At 38.8% G+C, this 18,072-nt stretch overlaps 2 protein-coding genes across 18 annotated transcripts in view; both read right to left on the bottom strand.

Moving 5' to 3' along the window:
* Positions 1-259: 259 nt before the first annotated feature.
* On the bottom strand, positions 260-10,067 carry LOC121734178 (tropomyosin-1). 3 transcript variants are annotated; one of them, XM_042124646.1, is made up of 7 exons: positions 9,927-10,067; positions 6,583-6,748; positions 5,143-5,402; positions 4,015-4,132; positions 2,364-2,465; positions 1,845-2,022; positions 260-481 (listed from the first exon to the last, which is right to left on the bottom strand). In XM_042124646.1, exons 2-7 carry the CDS (start codon positions 6,694-6,696, stop codon positions 399-401), a joined length of 855 nt encoding a protein of 284 aa, XP_041980580.1. In that variant the 5' UTR covers positions 6,697-6,748; positions 9,927-10,067; the 3' UTR covers positions 260-398. The 3 variants fall into 3 exon arrangements, with proteins under 3 accessions (XP_041980580.1, XP_041980582.1, XP_041980581.1); XM_042124648.1 differs by lacking the exon at positions 9,927-10,067 and adding an exon at positions 9,748-9,838; XM_042124647.1 differs by lacking the exon at positions 260-481 and adding an exon at positions 1,267-1,577.
* Positions 10,068-16,026: 5,959 nt separating this feature from the next.
* LOC121734175 (tropomyosin-2) overlaps positions 16,027-18,072 on the bottom strand; it is a 38,250-nt gene continuing 36,204 nt past the window's right edge. For 11 of the 15 annotated variants that reach the window (XM_042124631.1, XM_042124632.1, XM_042124634.1 and 8 more), the window contains one exon: positions 16,378-17,787. In XM_042124631.1, coding sequence (XP_041980565.1) covers positions 16,931-17,787 — 857 coding nt within the window. In that variant the 3' untranslated portion in view covers positions 16,378-16,930. Of the gene's footprint in view, positions 16,262-16,377; positions 17,788-18,072 lie in introns of those variants that run through there. The other 4 variants (XM_042124640.1, XM_042124641.1, XM_042124639.1 and 1 more) reach the window with 1 other exon arrangement.

Raw genomic sequence — 18,072 nt, 5'->3', positions numbered from 1 at the left:
CGCCATCTTGGCCGGAAAGACGTCACGTGACATATGTCAGCGCAGCCATTACGCTTGATGACGTCGTATAAAAAGGATTTATGGCCGAAATATATTGAAATATTTGATATTATGAGATTTAATATTTTGATGCGATGTGCAATAATAGTTTGGAATTCAATTGCAAGAATCATATGGCTTCAAATATGTTTTGAACAGGGTTTTATTACTGATAACTTTTAGTAGCACTATAAGAGGCGGGTATTACGAAAATAAAAAATACAAGTTATAAATAATTTTATTGAAAATCGTAAATAAATTTACATAATAATAAATATTAACACCACAAGCACGAAAAGTTTGTGTGGCGGCTGCAGCGGCGCTGCGTGTGTGTGAATGTGTTTGTGTGTGAGGGTAGTCTAGTATCCGGCCAACTCAGCGAAAGTAGAGTCCATCTCATCAGCCAAGCTCTTGTACCGATCCTTGTTGATGCCCAGTTCGTCTGTCGACCACATAAAGCGTGTAAATTAACAATTCCAAACTATATGAGCAGCCAAATCAGTCGTCTCTCTCCAACACTATATGTTAGAGAGAGAAAATAGCTTAACAGATAACACCCAAGAATTAAAACCCAATGAAGTAGCGGCTACTTTATAAGACACTTTAAAAATTAACAAAATACGATAGTCGTAATGATCTTGAGTACAATTAGAACATTATTGTTATTTAAGAAGTAATTTAGATTTTATAAAACATATTATAGCGCAAGCAGAAGAGAGCTTTATTTTATTATTTTATAAGATATTTATGTGATTAAAGTAGTACCTTGGAAGCATTGGCCCACGGTGGCAGCAGTAAAGCAAAAGATAGATTAGTCACAACATAGAAAGCGGGTAGTTTTAAGTAATAATAAAGAATTGTCAGAAATGCTAGATAACATACTATTATTTGTAGGTGCGACTAATGACAATCCCTTAAATATCACTAAAGGCACAGTCGATCAAACAAAAATAAAATAATTCGTCTACAATGTAAAATTTGACAGTTACTGGTCTTAGCCCGGCCGCACATTGTCCGAAATTTCTGATACGAAACAGTTGAACGTCCGCGCTGTCTCTTACATTTTGTACTGAGCCGAGTGAGCGCGAACTCGCCGGAAGGATATTTCGGATAGTGTGCGGGGTGGCGGTCCGGCGAAATTCAACTGTTTCTGATCAGAATTCGGACAATGTGCGGCCGGGCTAAGATGTCAAATTTCGAAATAGTCCTAGCGAATAAATTTCCTGTGTCGAATACGGCTTACATAACGTTAGTAAGATAGAAATTAATAAAAATTGAAAGAATAGCATAGGATTATTACGCTGAGGGTGGTTTTGAAAGTTGAAACGGTTCAGTCGAGAATGTGATGCGTAATAATCGTATGTATGGCTGGTATATACAGGCTGGTCCTAGACGATGATTGGATAACTTGGATATCGATGGACGGTATTGATTTAAACTAGATCTATGGGTGGGTTAGTATCCTGTAAGCTCGGCGAAGGTGCTATCCAAATCATCGCATATCGCCTTGTACTTCTCCTTCTCGTTGAATAATGCGTCTGCAAAATGGTTACTCGATAAGTCATGAATGACCCTATCCGATATTAATAAGAAAATTAGATTCATATTAAGTTTTTTTTATTATATTATTTTATAATTTATTAAAGCGAATGTTAGATATTATAAAGTTATTTTAATAATTGATTTATCCAGAAATATTATTTATAAAAGTTATGATTAGAAGAGAGACAATATTAAATTAGCAATTAACTCTTGATACCTGAAGAAACTGTCAATTTTGGACGGGCGGCAACTGTCAAACTTACCTTCGAGCCTGTCAACCTCCTTCTGGAGTTTCTTGACGGTCTTTTCGGCGTACTCGGCGCGGGCTTCAGCCTCCTTTAGTTTGGATGTGATAGTCTTGAGCTGCTTCTTGAATTCCTCTACTCTCTGGTTGGCCTTCTCTTCGGATACTTCGAGTGATTTAAGGGAATTACCTACAACCTAGAAAGTTAAAACAACATTAGTATACTTACACTTTTAAGATTAATGTGTATTTTTAACTTTCTGAAATATTTACATAAGTATTTTTGTTGAAACATATCGGGTAATAGGAGCTCCTTGTTTACCCCCTGTAGATCTCCTCCCTTTTATTTTCCCCGCAATTTATTTTTCGATTTGAATTATTTAACTTCTCTGCATACTTATTTTTTATCTATTATCTGTTTCTTCTTCTACTTTAAACTACTCTGCATATTTATTTTATGTATTATCTGTTTCTTCTTTTACTTTAAGCTACTCTGCAATTTTTATCTCTTATCTGTTTCTTCTTTCTTATCTCTTACCTTCAATTCTTCTTCAAGTTCTGAGATTTTGGCGTCTCCGGACTTGACACGGTCCTCAGCTACCTCCAGCTCGTCTTCAACGAACGCCAGCTTGCGTGATACCTGGTAGCAGAAGAGTTAGGTTTCCTTAATTTTGTATATATTGTTCACGAACCGGTGGTAGGCACCGTAGATTCTACGTTCTTCTGACTTTCAAAAAGTGTATTAATTTTTAAATAAAAAGATATTAATTAATTAATTTATTTATAACAAAGTTTTAAGGCTTCTAAGGCTTCTTACAGACGTTGGAGAGCCATGTTTCGGCACGAATGGGCCAGCTCGACCGCAGAAATACCACGGGCTCACAGAAAACCGACGTGAAACAGCGCTTGCGCTGTGTTTCGCCGAGTGAGTGAGTTTACCGGAGGCCCAATCCCCTACCCATTTCCCTTCTCTACCCTCCCCTATTACCCTATTCCCTCCTAAAAGGCCGGCAACGCACTTGCAGTTCTTCTGATGCTGCGAGTGTCCATGGGCGACGGGAAAGTTGCTTTCCCTCAGGTGACCGTTTGCTCGTTTGCCCCCTTATTTCATAAAAAAAAAAAGACGAACAGCACTTGTCAACGGCTGCAGTTGTATCTGCCGTTGGCAAGTGCCGTTCGTCTGAAAGAAGCGCTAAAAGTAAAGTGTGGATAGAGTGTGGATGTATAGACTTCTTTTCTGGTTTGGCCAGGTTTATTTATGCTTAGAACTAATTTAAAGAGTTCTCAGTAAAACTGTTGTATCCAGGGGTCATAACTTTGAGACATAATTTATTCGTAGCTGAATCAGTGCCAAAGTGGAATACGTGCAGTAAAAATTACATTGAACTAATTTCAAACTTAAATAAGCATGCCCAGAAAAGTATTTGAATGCACATTTTAGTAAAACTTTTACTAACACAAAAGTATTTCAACAATTTCTTCTTTTATACAACGTATATATCTAACAAAAATGTGTAAGAAATATAACTACAAATTATTATCAGAAAGTGTTGGCACAGTTAGGTCTATAAAACTAACGAGCTAAAGCAATGGCCGCTAATTTAGGCGTAGTACATAACACGGTCTAAGGACTCTAGGGGTGGGCTTGAACATCAAATGCCTCCTACACGAATACGTGTTTGTGAAGAAATTCAATGACGTATTATAGTAAACTGATTAATCTCCCTAATAAGTAGTTTATTATTCGTAGCTAATAAGCTAATATGGTATACACATATACTTTTGTTTTGGTTTTTTAATTGAACCATCGAAAGCCTTTTAAAATTATGTGTTTACATTGATGAAAAAGGGGCACTTATAAATGAAGTACGTGATACGTTTTTGAGGAATTATGACCCTCCTGTGTTCCCGGTTCAGTCAGATCCAGTTTTTTAAAGAAAATTATTATTTTTAACAAAAAATTAAAACCGACTTCCAAGGTAAAACAATAATAAATAATAATATGAACTAAAAAGTATTAAATAACTCTTACTCTATAATAGTGCCTTTTTTAGAATTCGTCTAAATATCAACTATTTCTGTACATACTACAGTCTTCATTATTTTTTGGTTTGACATAACGCGACCAAATTACGCAGGTCCACCAACTACCAATAAATCAACTTCTCTGACACATGGTAAGTGCTTACCTCATCAGACTTGCCGTCAGCGTCTTCGGCAAGCAGACGGGCTTCCTTCAGCTGGTTGGTGAGCTGGTCCATGCGCTCCTCGTCCTGTTGTGCTCTGTTCTCCAGTACTTTGCACATACTGAAAACAAATATTGTCAGTTACCTCTTAATCTTGAAAAAAAGAAACAGCGCATCTGTTTCTGCTTTTGAGAGGAAGTCGTGTCGGCACATGACTGGCAATAGATCTGGCGCACTGATCATATTTTTTGTCACTTGTTAAAGTTTGTCGCTTTGAAAACATTTTTTCAAAGCGAGATTCGAACTCAAAAAGTAAGTCCAGACAACTTCTAAGCAAGATCACAAACGCGATAAGGAGATTTTTATTGTTATGTAAGGTGTATGTACTCAATAGAACTTCTCATTATATTAATGTACGAGCAACGAATCCCTGCAAAAGCACCAAAATGCTTTTATTTAAAGGTTTCTTTTATAAACACGTCAGTCTTCAGTTAGTGACTTTAGGTTTTTATAAAAGCATTTCTAAGTCGCTCTTAATTTTAGAAGGCCGAGACCTTTATATTCGAACACACACGTTTACACTTGTGAATTCAATGCCCAAGTTCAATTTTAACCTTTACGAAGTTGCTAACTACAACTAGGTGAGTACTTGTTAAAGTTACTCTTAATAACTTTACGTTCCAGAAATATAGAGTTTAAATTTCAAGGTTTTAAGGTCAACTTGTTTCGAAGTTAGACGTTTCCGTACCTTTACACACAAAAGGAAAGTACAGAGAAACTCTACATTTTGTAGATACAGAAAGTAGTCCAAATCACTTACCATTCAAATAGCTCTATCTTAAAAAAATCTTAGTCTTGGAGATTTCACCGTACACATGGATACGGCCATTATGAAACGACTTTATAACGATGGGATTTTAGCCCTAATCCATACTTAATATTACAAATGCGAAGGTGTCTGTCTGTCTGTTACCTCTTCACGCCCAAACCGCTGAACCGATTTTGTCCCGGAAAAGGACATAAGATACTTTTTATCTCGAAAAATGTACGGTACTCGCGCGATAACAGAATTTTGGCGCAACGGAGTAGCGGGCATCATGTAGTAACAGTATAATTAAGGGCGACATTTACCGGTTGTTCTCGTCAGCGGACTGCTGCGCCTCCAGGAGTTTCTGTTGCGCGGTTCCGGACCTCTCCTCTGACTTCTCGAGGTCTTCCTCAATCTGCTGGACCTTCCTGTTGAGGGATGCCACCTCCGCCTCGGTCGCCGTCAGCTGCTTCTCCTTTTCCTCCAGGTCTTTGTTGGCCTGCTCCAGCTTGTTCTTGTTGAGGACTAAGTCTTCCTCGACCTGGGTGAGCTTCTTCTGGAGCTCGCGTACTTCCTCGTTCACCTGCAAGGAGAAACAGAAATTAAAGATAAGTGTAGATTTTAAGTTTTTTTTTATTCTCCTATCGTCTGATGCAGACGGTAACATATCACGAAGAGTATTGTGCTACCTTTCAGAAATAGTACATTACGCACCTAGGGCAGGTAAAGGAATATATCTCAGATCACATGTAATTGTTGGCCGAGGCGAAGCCGAAGTCAGCAAACATTTACTGCCCATGGTGCGTATACTATTTTTCTCATCGACGGAGGCGGAAAACCGCAACATCGGTAAGCGCAGCGGGAAGAAAGTTGACGTTTTCGGCCCGGAGGTGAGAAAAATAGTTTCCTCGGCAGACAAATCTAGACTCTAGAGAATCTGGTCGGGCTATACTATGTCGACGGATCATTACTAATCTTTAACTTCACAAACCGACCAAATTATGTAGGTGCCTATGAATCAATTTATCTACAATTATGTGTAACAAAACTAAGTAGGTACCTAAGTAACTAAGGTATGTGTTCCTTGTAGAGAGTTCACTGTGATAGCAGCAGCACTGAAAGACCAAAAATTTTTTTCACTTTTGTATGGGGAAACTCGTGACGCTGGGGCGCTTGCTCATACAAAAGTGAAAAAAAAAATGGTCTTATCAGCTCTGCTACTTTCACAGTGAACTCTTTACAAGGAACACGTACACACCCTTAAGTATTATCACTTAGTTTTGTTACACCCTGTATATTTAAGATTTAAATATGTAATTATTAATGAGTTTCTTAATATATTTTTTGTAACTATCGATTTCAGCGAAACAGGGGGCCTAAGAAAAGGTGGCGCGACAAACCAGACGCTGTATATAAAACGTGGCCTAACACAGCAAGGCATAGAGTCGTGTGGAAGGAAAAAAGGGAAGGCTTTGCCCAGCAGCAGCAGTGGGACACCAATGTCTAATAATAATAACTAGCTATGTGACCGAGCTTTGCTCGGTATTCGATAAAACACGAATTAAATGACATTTTCTAAAAATGATTCCTAGCTAGATCGATTTATCGCCCCCGAAATTTCATGAAAATCGTTGGAGCCGATTCCGAGATTCCAATTATATATTTATATACAAGAATTGCTCTTTTAAATATATAAGATAATCAATTTCAGCTGTTATTGCCAGTTGCCACCACAGATAATGTATTGGAAACATTTGTATTACCTTCTCAGCACGGAGGTTGGCATCCCTGGCCTGCTGTTCGCAGGTATCGGCCTTATCCATGGCATTGTCCTTCTCCAGCTTCATCGCCTGCATCTTCTTCTTGATCGCGTCCATGGTGGCGGCTTTTTGTTTTTACTGTCCGGTCGAAAAGAAATACGCCACTGGCCTGGAAAGAAGGCAGGAGTCGGTAATTTTTTATAGTTAATAATTGATATTACATTGATTACATAGAAATGCAGTGGACCAAAATGATGCAGCATGCTTTTATAAACATGGCTCTTTATAATAGTTGCGGAGGGGAAGAGGGGATTTCGGGAGTAGCTCGAGCGTGCCAGATTAAGAGGATACACCAGGGGCTAGAGAAATGAAAAAAAAGTACGTGTAATATCTATAGCTGTCTCCCTTACCTCAAGCCTATACCGCAGAACGCGATAGAGACAACTGCAGAAAATCCAGAAAATCAACGATTCGTTGTCCCCTGATTCCTTCTCCAAAACTTAACCGATTTAAGTACTTTTTTCATTAAAGATTAAAAAAAGGCTTGAGCTGTGTTCCTATGTTTTACTTTTTTTTGTATAATCTAGCCAAATCTGTTTTCTGGACGTTTGAACACAGCGGAAAATCTGGCCATTTTTTTAGGTTTTTGAACGTTCATATCTTATTTAATAATTAAATTATGAAAAAAAAGAAAACATAGGGACATTGTATTAGTGGCCGTAGATATTCAGGAAAAAAATTATAACTCTACTAGCATTATCCAGGGAGGAAACAGGGGACAACGTTTGTATGAAAAAAATGGCGGTGTGGAATCCTCTGTATAGGCTTCCGACATATTATGGTGTCTAGTTATCATGGCAAAGAAATCAGATTTCTCAGGTGGTGGATAATTTTTTTTTTTTTTTATATTGAATTGTCGTCGGATCTGTCAGATTAAGATAGGGGATGTTTAGTATAACCCAAAGAAGCTTCCATATAAAGCACTGACAATTCAAAGGTTAGGTATTAACATGTAGGGACATTTAAAAATATATAAAAATAAAGCTTCATACTTTCTTAACTAAGCTTCGCAGATATTTTATTTTGCTCTAAACTAAATGATTTAGTCCTCGTTGTCTAAAATATATTTATAATTTCCGGAAATCAGGCATGTAGTTATACAGTCAATGTTATCCACATTTGTGGCTGACAGTACAAGTAAAGTTAACGAGTGTACCACCAGTGTAAATGGCAGTATATAGCTAATGAATGCAGCACTTGTGTTGCTGACAGTACGTGTTTGGCATTCGGCCAGACCATCGCCAGAATGCCCATTAAACCGCTCATGAGCCTTGTAAATGATATTTGGCCACTCGTTTTCAGTGACCAGCCTCATTATAAACCTTGATTGTTTGATTCACTGATGTAATTTTCGTTTGTTTACAATGATTGGTACTCGGTTATTTCCGCATTGTATTTATATTGCATACGCATGGTCGAGTGTATCGGAAGTATTGCAATTTGTTTTGATATGACTTAAATAGGTTAGAAAGAGACAGCACTCTTTTTAACAAGCATAGAATTTTTAAAGTAAACCTAACTAACTATGAAACAATTCTAAAATCAGATAATATACCTAGAACATGTAAAGTTAATTACTTGAACATCTATCATTATTCATTAGTCATTACACTAGCAATAATAATGGTAGAGTAGAAGAGCCAAGAAAATTCTAGCGACTGCACCCGAAGCCATAAAAACATTCTATTCCCGCTAAAACAAACCGTAAAACATTCTATTCGCGTTTTAAATTTCGAACCAGTAAAGAGTGTGGGCAAATTCAAAAATAGAACATACGTAATCCGTGTAGTTTTAATATACACTATAGCGCTGTTTGTTTGGGCAGTAACGGGCAAAATGCATGACGCCTGCTATATATTTGGCCCGCTGTCAAGAGATATGTAATTTAATATTGAACAAAATGCAAACTAGAAACAATAGCTAACGATAAATACAAAAAAAATTACCTATGTACACATCTAAACTTCAATTAAAGATCTGTCTACGTTCCATTAGACGCAAAATGCGTCATCAATAGGTCTACTAATTTGAACAGTAATAGAACTTATTAAGAACTTTGTTTAATATCTAACTAAGGTAGCCTTTTAAGTAAGCATATAAAATTAAAATCTAAAAAGTAACTATTTGAACCTTACTCTATTATTAAAAACCGACGAACTTTCAGACATGAGAACGTTAAAGATTTTAAACTTCAGGTAAAATTCATAATATTTAGGTGCTGGAAGTCATAGCCTACAAAAATTGTTAAAAAAATATCAAATCAGCTGTGCCTAAGTTTGCATCATCATCATGATCAATGTTATGCATTAATTGAAGTTTTCGCCATCTACCCACTTGGCAAAGTACCTAAGTGGTAGGTTCAAGTTTTGTCCTTGACCTTGAGGTCAAGGTCAGCCTTTGAGCTGCATTGATGCCATGTGTGAGTTTGATGATGAGCTAATAACACAGTAAGCAGAAGTAACTCGATTTATTATCATTAATTTGGAGATCGCATACTACTTACTGTTAGTCCAAAAATGTTTGAATAATTGTAATTTTTTATGCATTTTATAAATGTTATTATCTATTTTTTTAAGAATATTGTTGACATAAATGTTAGGGTTTTAATAAATGTTAGTGTTTAAACTATAGAAGTTACAGCTAGGAATAAAATGTGTGTCCTGAAAATATTTCATGACGGAAGGTATAAGACTCGATCGACAAGTGCCAGGTAAGCTTTGAAATTATTTAATGTAGTTAACTTTGTATTGTTTGTTATAGTGTAAACCTGCCCATACTTTTGAAAAATAGTACTTGTAATAAATTCTTAGATTAATGAAGGATACTCCACTTCGTTATATACCTACTCATAAGTCACTCCACTTCGTTGTATGCTCAAAAGTCGTTTATGTAATAACTATGAACTATCATAAATACTTAAAATATGAAAAGAGACAAAATCCACTTGACTGCAGTCATATGATACGACTTTAGAACGTGTTAAAAATATCGAGTTATTTCGGATTTGAACTGGAAGGACACCTGCGCGTCCCAATTTCAAGCTATATACGGAGCATGTCAGCTAAATAAAAATCTGAGCCAAATTTCCTCATATCGCTAAATAAATACCGAACGCAAATAGGTACGCGCGGGCGCACTATTTTCAGCCGTGTAATCCGAATCCGGGCGGGCACGCCGATATCACATTACATCTATGTTAGCACAAACACCAAGCGTGGTCCACTGCACTGCACCGGGGTCCAGACCTCCGGGGGGGTCCGGGAGGTCCGGAGGGGTCTGGCACTCACCTAGCGGGCTGTTCACACGGCGGAGCGACACGCACTGAGCCGCCCTCGCGCGTTCCGCCGCCCGCCCGACTATTTTGGGCGCCAAAATCCAGGATTCCGCGCGACCGTCTGCGCCCACGCATGCCGCTCTTCTTGCGGATTCTTCAGCATTGTACACAAAATTTGTAGTAGTATTTCAGAAATGTGTTAAATAATGCACTTTGTAGATTTCGGGACAACCTAAAATGGTAATAGTATGGTAGGCGGTGAACAGATCCTTTGTAGTTTGATTGCCTATTTTCATAGGTATGTAGAGAATTTTACGACCATTTCCTTTTATGTTTAAAATAAAGCTGTTCAAAAATCCACTTTTGGTTTTAGATGATTGTTTTTATCATAGATGGGTTGCACAAGATGGGTTGGGTTCATTACTTTCTTACGTTTTTGGGTTAAGTGCCTAGTTAGATTATAGTTTTAGGTAATTTAATAAAACTTCACGGATTATTCTTCTTACTGCTCAGTTTTCTTGGCTTTTTTTGTTGTTTATTTATTCATTCATCTAATCTCCCTCTGGGGTCTGGCACAGCCTTTCCCAAAGTGGGCGATAACGCCCCCTTGTTGGCGCTGAAGGTCTAAAGGGGGGCGACGTGGGACCCAGAAAAAAATATGGGGACGTTGTGTAGAGGCTTGGGGGGTGATTTATTTTATCTGAATGGATTTTAAATTGGGCGACCGCCCCGGGTGCCGGATAAAAGGGGTGCTGAAGGCAAACAAAAGAGCCGCCAAATTTTTTCAGCACTATCAACAACCTGGGCGCCGAAGAAATCTGGCCCAGGGCGCTGGTAGTGCTAGAACCGGCCCTGTACCTAGGGGCGGCAAAATTAAAGTAGCGTATACTCATAATCCGGCCAAGTGCGTATCGGGCTATGCGCAATATAGGGTTCCGTAGTACCGCTAGTTATAACGCGTTTAACACTACTAACAACATCGTCTCAGTTACTTTCAAAGAAATTTGAATGAAAAGTTCCTTTATACTTCGCCGAATACATTTTTTTTAGTTGATCTACTATTACTCAATAACTAATGAAGTCATCTTAGCCGTGATAGTTTTCCTTTTAAATTCAGCAGATTTCCTACTGCCGTGAATTTTTTGACATTTCCAGAAACAACCGTTTAGCTCCGCTATCCCCAACCCGCGGCCCGCCGGGACATTTGAAATTCACGCCCACCGGCAAAATTACGCAAAGTCTACGTGATAGTCGTTAAATTTATTCCACTTTTAAATCGTTAATTTTGAAGAATGTTATTTTTTAACCCTAAAAAATTTTTGTTGCGGCTCGCGACACCAAGACCAAAACATGTGGCCCGCATGAAAAAAAGGTTGGGGCCACTGGTTTAGCTGGTAGAAGGGCGGGGGGACACTGGACTATAACGACTTTTTCCGATTTAAATCTTAATATTTCTCAAATGGATCCCTAAATCAGAAATTAATGATCTATATACCATAATATTTTTAAAAAGCCTATCCAACGATATCCCACACGATGGGATCGTCGCGAAAAAAAATTTTATCCCCGATTGATGTGTAGGGGAGGTACCATAAATTATTATTTTTAAGACTTTATATGTACCATTTTGTCGGCATCATAAATATGTGTATTCATGCCAAATTACAGCTTTGTAGGTCCTATAGTCTCTGAGCAAAACCGCGGTCAGACAGACGGACGGACAGATCGAAACTATAAAGGTTCCTTGTTGTCTACCCTAAAAATATAATCCGGCCCTGCGGCCAGTCCAGCATCCAAACGAATATCATTGATTCGAAAGACTATCTCTCTGTTAGTTACTATTCGCGCTTAAAATACTGATCAGATTTTGAGGAATTTCGATATGGAGATTCCAGATAAGGAGGTAATACAGTTTTATCGTGGCAAAATATACGGTGCCTACGTAATCAAGGCTTTACATTCTCACGTAGGCAATAAACCCGTTGCTATGAAACAAAATTTAACATCTAGTCTTTGAGTCGGCTATTATTTACGGAATTTTTGTTTATTACTATATTTTATTTTAATTACTTATATATCTTCTTCTTCTTTATATACATATAAAACTCAAAGGTGACTGACTGACATGGTGATCTATCAACGCACAGCCGGAACCACTGGACTGATCGGGCTGAAATTTGGCATGCAGGTAGATGATATGACGTAGGCATCCGCTAAGAAAGGATTTTGATCAATTCAACCTCCAAGGGGTAAAAATAGGGGATGAAAGTTTGTATATAATAATACTACTTAACGCGAGCGAAGCCGCGGACAAAAGCTCGTTATTATATATTGAGCCAAGATCTTTATATGTGTCGATCACTATTTGTTTGATTATATTCACAAAATAATTATCCCATGATTCACGATTTGTTGGACGTTATTTATTGGCAATCGGTCAATCAGTCTTCTAGCGTACCTAGGTAGATAGATATACAAATAACATATACAATAGACGACAAACATATTACTTTAGTACGTAGGTAGGTAGCCAGGTAGGTAGGTATTACTGATAGTCCACGAGGCTGCACCTTTCATCGTGAGCTTAATTTAGGTGTTATATTAATTATTTATATCCGGATAAAAATATCCAGTTGCATTTAAAATATTAATCATCTGATTGGAAAGTACCTACTTATATTTTATATTTTGATGTCGTGCCACATTCATTTTGTCCATTTTCATTCATCTATGATTGTTAAAAATATTGATTATGTTGACATTATAGTTCTTTTGTATCATTCAGTAGCATATTTTGTCGCGAGTAGACGGTTTGGCTAGTTAGAACTGTTTGCATTTGGCCGCGCGACATGGCTATGTAACACCTCGCTACTAATTTCATGCATTTTCTATTCCATCTTGCTATTTAAGGTTACAAGCATACAAGGTAAGTATTAAAAAAATAACAACTGTGTCTTAAGAAACGTATATTCACTTCGAAGTATTTCAAAGCTTTGGACACATTCCATAAAAAAGCTTACTGTTTATCATTAAAATTAAGCAGTCGTTATATTGAAAAAAGTCGAGAAAACTTAATAATATAGGTACACAGCTTAAAATAGGTATACTTTGTTACGCAAAATAGTTAACATAAAACAATTCGTGTTTTTTACAAAGTTACTGATAGGTATATAGGTAGTAGATACTACCACATTTAAGATACGTCTTATGGTTTATAATTGCCCTGCAAGGCTACAGTTACTTAATTCCAAATTTTGAACTTGTGGTATGAAAACTGTATTATAGTTATGTTAAGTATAGAAAATGTTTTACCAATTAAACAACCAAGAACTACGTGATAATGAATCAGAATTATCACAAAATGGTCTTCTAATGTAATTTAGAAATGAGAATAGCAGAAAACCTTAGCTGCTTGATTACCATCCAATTAAGTATAGGTGAACTTAAACACTTACATATATAGCAGACATTGATTGCAAACTCTTAAAGTTGATGCAAATATGGATTAGGTACCTATGTAATATTATATTGAATAGAACTGGAATGTTTAGTTATAAAACTACAATTAACTGCCCATACAAAAATATACAAGAGAGTATTATTCGAATGGAAATAGGTACGAATTCTAAATTATTAAACAATTAAAGTAATCGTTGATACATTATGGCCTGCATCGTTTTGCAAATTAAAGGCAGTGACGTTAAAACCATTCGAGAAATCTCGCACTATATCAGGTATCGTTATGTTCAAGAATTGCATTCTTATACTAAAAGAAACCCTTTTCAAATGAGTGAGATATTACAAACTTATGAAATTGAAATAGTGCCAAATTGCTATACATACAAACTTAAAAATAGATCGTTAATAGATTTTAATTATAGCAAGAGATTACATTATTCAAGTATGTTATAATTCTTGCGAAACAGGGCGCGTTCTCGTATGTCTTCAGAAAACTGCATTGCAATGCAGCGTTCAGCACGCTTTATGTTTTTTTACCCAATTCATGAAGCCCTAAGCGGACGCATCCGGCCGCGATAACAATAGATAAGCTATTGTGTCTCGTTATTCCACGATCGATGGGTTAAAATATTATTAAAAACTTTAAATACGGTGGCATAGGTGGTGAAGCAGGTGGGCAAAAACACCTCAAGTTGTGTTTTTACTCAGGTACATGCTTCTAAATAGTTTCAATTATTCCGATCCTTTCAGGAATATCACCTACTTTGTAATAGGCTCTGTTACAAATCACATAGTTTTGTGATTAGCTCTTTTACTGTAGGTAAGTATACCATTTTGGGTCTCTATACAATACATTCATAAGATACTTTTATTAAAAAGTAGACGTGGAGATAGACCTTAGGGTAGTACATAATATAATTAAATTTAGTTCCTCAGTAAACATCGAATTTCTTTCAAGACTAGCCTAGCTAGTCTAACTCTAGCGTAGCTCTGGCCTCATATTTTATATTGTGAGTTTTATGTTTGAATATTTTACATACTTCTATTTCAATAACCGTAGATATTTCTTACATCCACAAATATTATTCTATTCCATTTATTGCCTACACTTTTTAGCAGCAGACCAAACCTTTAAAAGGCACATTCATAATTAAAAATTTTTCATCATAACATTCAATAATGACTTTAAATAATACTTACTTAGAATTTTAGAGTATTTTATAGGGTTTCTAAAAGATTCAAATAATACAATGTGCAAAAAGCAAATCATACGAAGCAAATCTCCCTTCATTTTGTAGACTCTTCAACGCCATGTTGACAACAAGATGGCGCCCGTTAGTACCCGGATAAGTCAGCAAAAGTCTGGTCCACTTCCTCAGCTATCGCTTTGTACTTACTCCTCTCTTCTACGACCTCATCTGAATAAAATATTAGTAGGGTTAGTAATGTTTTGCTTATCGCCAGTTAGTAATGTTAATAGAAAGTATGAAATAATAGATTATCCAAAGGCTTTTGTATTCCCTATAGGCTTTATTATTAAAACTGTCAACTACACGCTTACACTCATTAAAGTTGAAGATAAACCTTAAATGACAGTAGTCAGTAACTTGGATAAAGGTAAGAATGGTTAGTTCCTATTCAGTGATTCCTTCACTGTGTAGGTATACTCAGAATCTCTTCGCAAATCTTTTTATACTTATTGCTATTTTTCGTTTCTGGGCTATTAGGATATTATACTTACATTAATAAAAACTTGTAAGACTGACAACAATTCGAACTTAAATTTATTAAGCACGAATGATTGGCAATCTATATCTACCACAGGAAAATCTTCTATTATCTTTCCTTTCCATTTAGTTTAATTCAAATTATAAACCTTCCTTCAAGTATGTAATTTGTTCTTATTTTCCTTCTATTATTCTTTATTTTCTTTAGCTTAGTGCTCTTGCTTAATTTTCTTATTTAAAACTTTATTCTGTCAATAATTCGATCTTAAGTAATTAGGATTGAATTATTGACGCTACTGAAAGCGTCTTCTAGGATCTTGCCTATTTCTTTAAACCTTCTTTTGTCCTCTAATATGAATTGCTTCATTAACTTCTCATGAAAATATTATTTCTTCTATACCTACTAAGTATATTTAATTACTTATCTAAGAGCAATTCTAAAGCTTAATCTTTCTTAAAACCTGGAAGCTGTACTGCAGGTTCAGCAGAAACAATTTCAAGCAAATCAAAATAAAAAGCTAAACTATAAATAGCAAGGCACTACACTAACTACATACATAGAAATAACTGATAGCAGCTAACTACTAATTTCATAAAAACTATAGTTAACACTCCGAACGCGAGCACCGAGTAATCGGAGGCTTGTTGACCGGCAATGAAAATGAAAAAAATTAACACAAAAGAGTGATAGGATCAAAACAAGGAGCATCGTTCAAAACAATTTCTAGAAGCTCGCGAGCGGAGTATAGGTGCGTAGGTACTTAGGTAGTCATAACAGCCATCACCAGGTGACAGAGAGGTTTTAATTTTTAAATATGCTGTGAAATTCAAACTCTTATAAATAATCAAATTTTGAACTGGATTCAAGAAAACTTCTCAGTCATCGCATTAAAAGTTCATTGTAGGAATAAAATAAATGCAACAACATCAATAATAAATTATTTATTAATAATAATTGAAAATAAATACCGCCATAACATAATGGATATTACTTTAAATTAGGAGTATAAAATATAAAGTAAATACATCTATACAGATAGTGAATCGCATGTGCCCGCGTTTGTACACTTGGAATTTTATTCTTTGAGGATGAGCTCCACAAAGGCGGTGTCGAGGTCGTCTCCAATGTCCTTGTATTTCTCCTTCTCGGCCACGAGTTCGTCTGCACATTCATCGGGTGTTTAACATCGACCAAGTGTACCAATAAATTCTACAATTTCAACTAGTCCTCTATCATTAAAGAATCTATACTCTTCCAAGTCAAGTTTTTTGAAGCGAATTAGTTCAGCGTAAACTTACATGTCGCTCTTCTGTTACTCCGAAGCCATGCGTCGGCTACAGCGTGTTTTAAAACTGCATGCAATTAAAAGCGTCCGTGTTCCTATGTATATGGGTGTGTTACGGTGTAAATGCGTGGTGAGTGACGCGAGGCGGCTCAGTGGCAGCAGGTGCACCGGTCGCACACCCGGCCGGTCGCGCCGGGCATCTCTAGGTCCTTGAAAGCCACGTCCAGCTCGCCGCCCATTTCGTGGAACAGCTCCTTGCCCGAGATCAGATCGTCTGCGGAGACCGACGCGTTCAGTACGTAACCCGACACTGTTAGTACGCTACACCCATGCAGTGTTAAAACGTCGAATTCCATCAGCTACGATCAATTATTGTTAAAATAGACTAATCTTTACATTTCTGGAATTTTTACGCGAATGATGATTGATGTTGAGAATATAAAAAACCGTACGACTATATTAGTTTTGTTCCCCTATTCGCCGATAGTAAGCACGAATGATGAATCGTTTTTTGGGAACAAAACGAACGAACTACATCTATTGTTTTAGGAGGCCGGGGCTTCGGCGGGCGGTGCGGCGTCGGGAGCGGGTGCCGCCGGCGGGGCCTCAGCTGGGGGCGCGGGAGCCGGGGCGTCGGCCGGTGGGGGCGCGGGGGCCTCCGCTGGGGCCGCATCGGCCGCCGGTGCCGGCGCCGCCGCGTCGGTCGGGGGGGCTGCGGGCGCAGCTCCCTCCGCCGGGGGCGCAGCGGCGTCTGCCGGAGGCGCAGCCGCGGGTGGTGCCGCTCCCTCCGCTGGGGGTGCTGCTGGAGCTCCCTCCGCGGGAGGAGCAGCGGGAGCACCCTCCGCCGGAGGGGCCGCACCCTCGGCAGGAGGAGCGGCAGGAGCCCCCTCCGCCGGTGGTGCGGCACCTTCGGCCGGTGGGGCTGCAGGTGCGGCTCCATCGGCAGCTGGCGCAGGAGCACCCTCCGCTGGGGGTGCAGCCGGAGCTCCTTCGGCGGGGGGAGCTCCTTCAGCCGGGGCGGCGGGCGCACCCTCGGCGGGAGGGGCCGGCGCGGGTGGTTGTGCAGCAGCCGCGGCCGCCGCTGCGGCAGCTTCGGCTTCCGCTGCCACCTTCTGTTTTTCAGCCTCTATTTTCTCGGCCTCCTTTCTTTCTGCCTCTAATTTCTCTTGCTCCTTCTTCTCGGCCGCCAATCTCTCCAGCTCCTTCTTCTCGGCCTCCTTCCTCGCGGCCTCCTGGGCCTTGCGCTCGGCCTCTCTCTTGGCGGCCTCCTTCTCCTCCTGCGCCTTCTTGATTTGGGCGATCTGTCTGGAGCTCATCTCGACGCCGGGTATGAGCTCGACCACGGTGTCGTCGATGTCGTCCCCGATGTCGTTGTACCTCTCCTGTTCGACGATGAGGTCATCTGCGACAGGCGACACGGTTAGAGGGCGCGCGGAGCCGGCCGCATGCTAACACTCCCACATCCATGCCTCGTCCGTTATTCACGAGGGACACTTCAAACCATCGCGGACCGTGATCATGCTTTACAGTTTCCATGCTTCTATGGGAGATCTCTATTTCGTGTCGTCGGATGTCTTCGGTCCGCATCGCCTTCGGCTTCTCGGGGGACATGCTTTAAAACTGGGCTAGGTGCTTCGTTAGAAACTCAGGTCCACCCCCGATTCAATGTCCCATGGTTTGATAATAT

The sequence above is a fragment of the Aricia agestis genome, chromosome 15 (assembly GCF_905147365.1).
Source record: "Aricia agestis chromosome 15, ilAriAges1.1, whole genome shotgun sequence".
In the NCBI taxonomy this organism is placed as follows: Eukaryota; Metazoa; Arthropoda; class Insecta; order Lepidoptera; family Lycaenidae; genus Aricia; species Aricia agestis.
The sequence above is the reverse complement of the archived record's forward strand: the minus strand, read 5'-3'. Positions and strand labels throughout refer to the sequence as shown.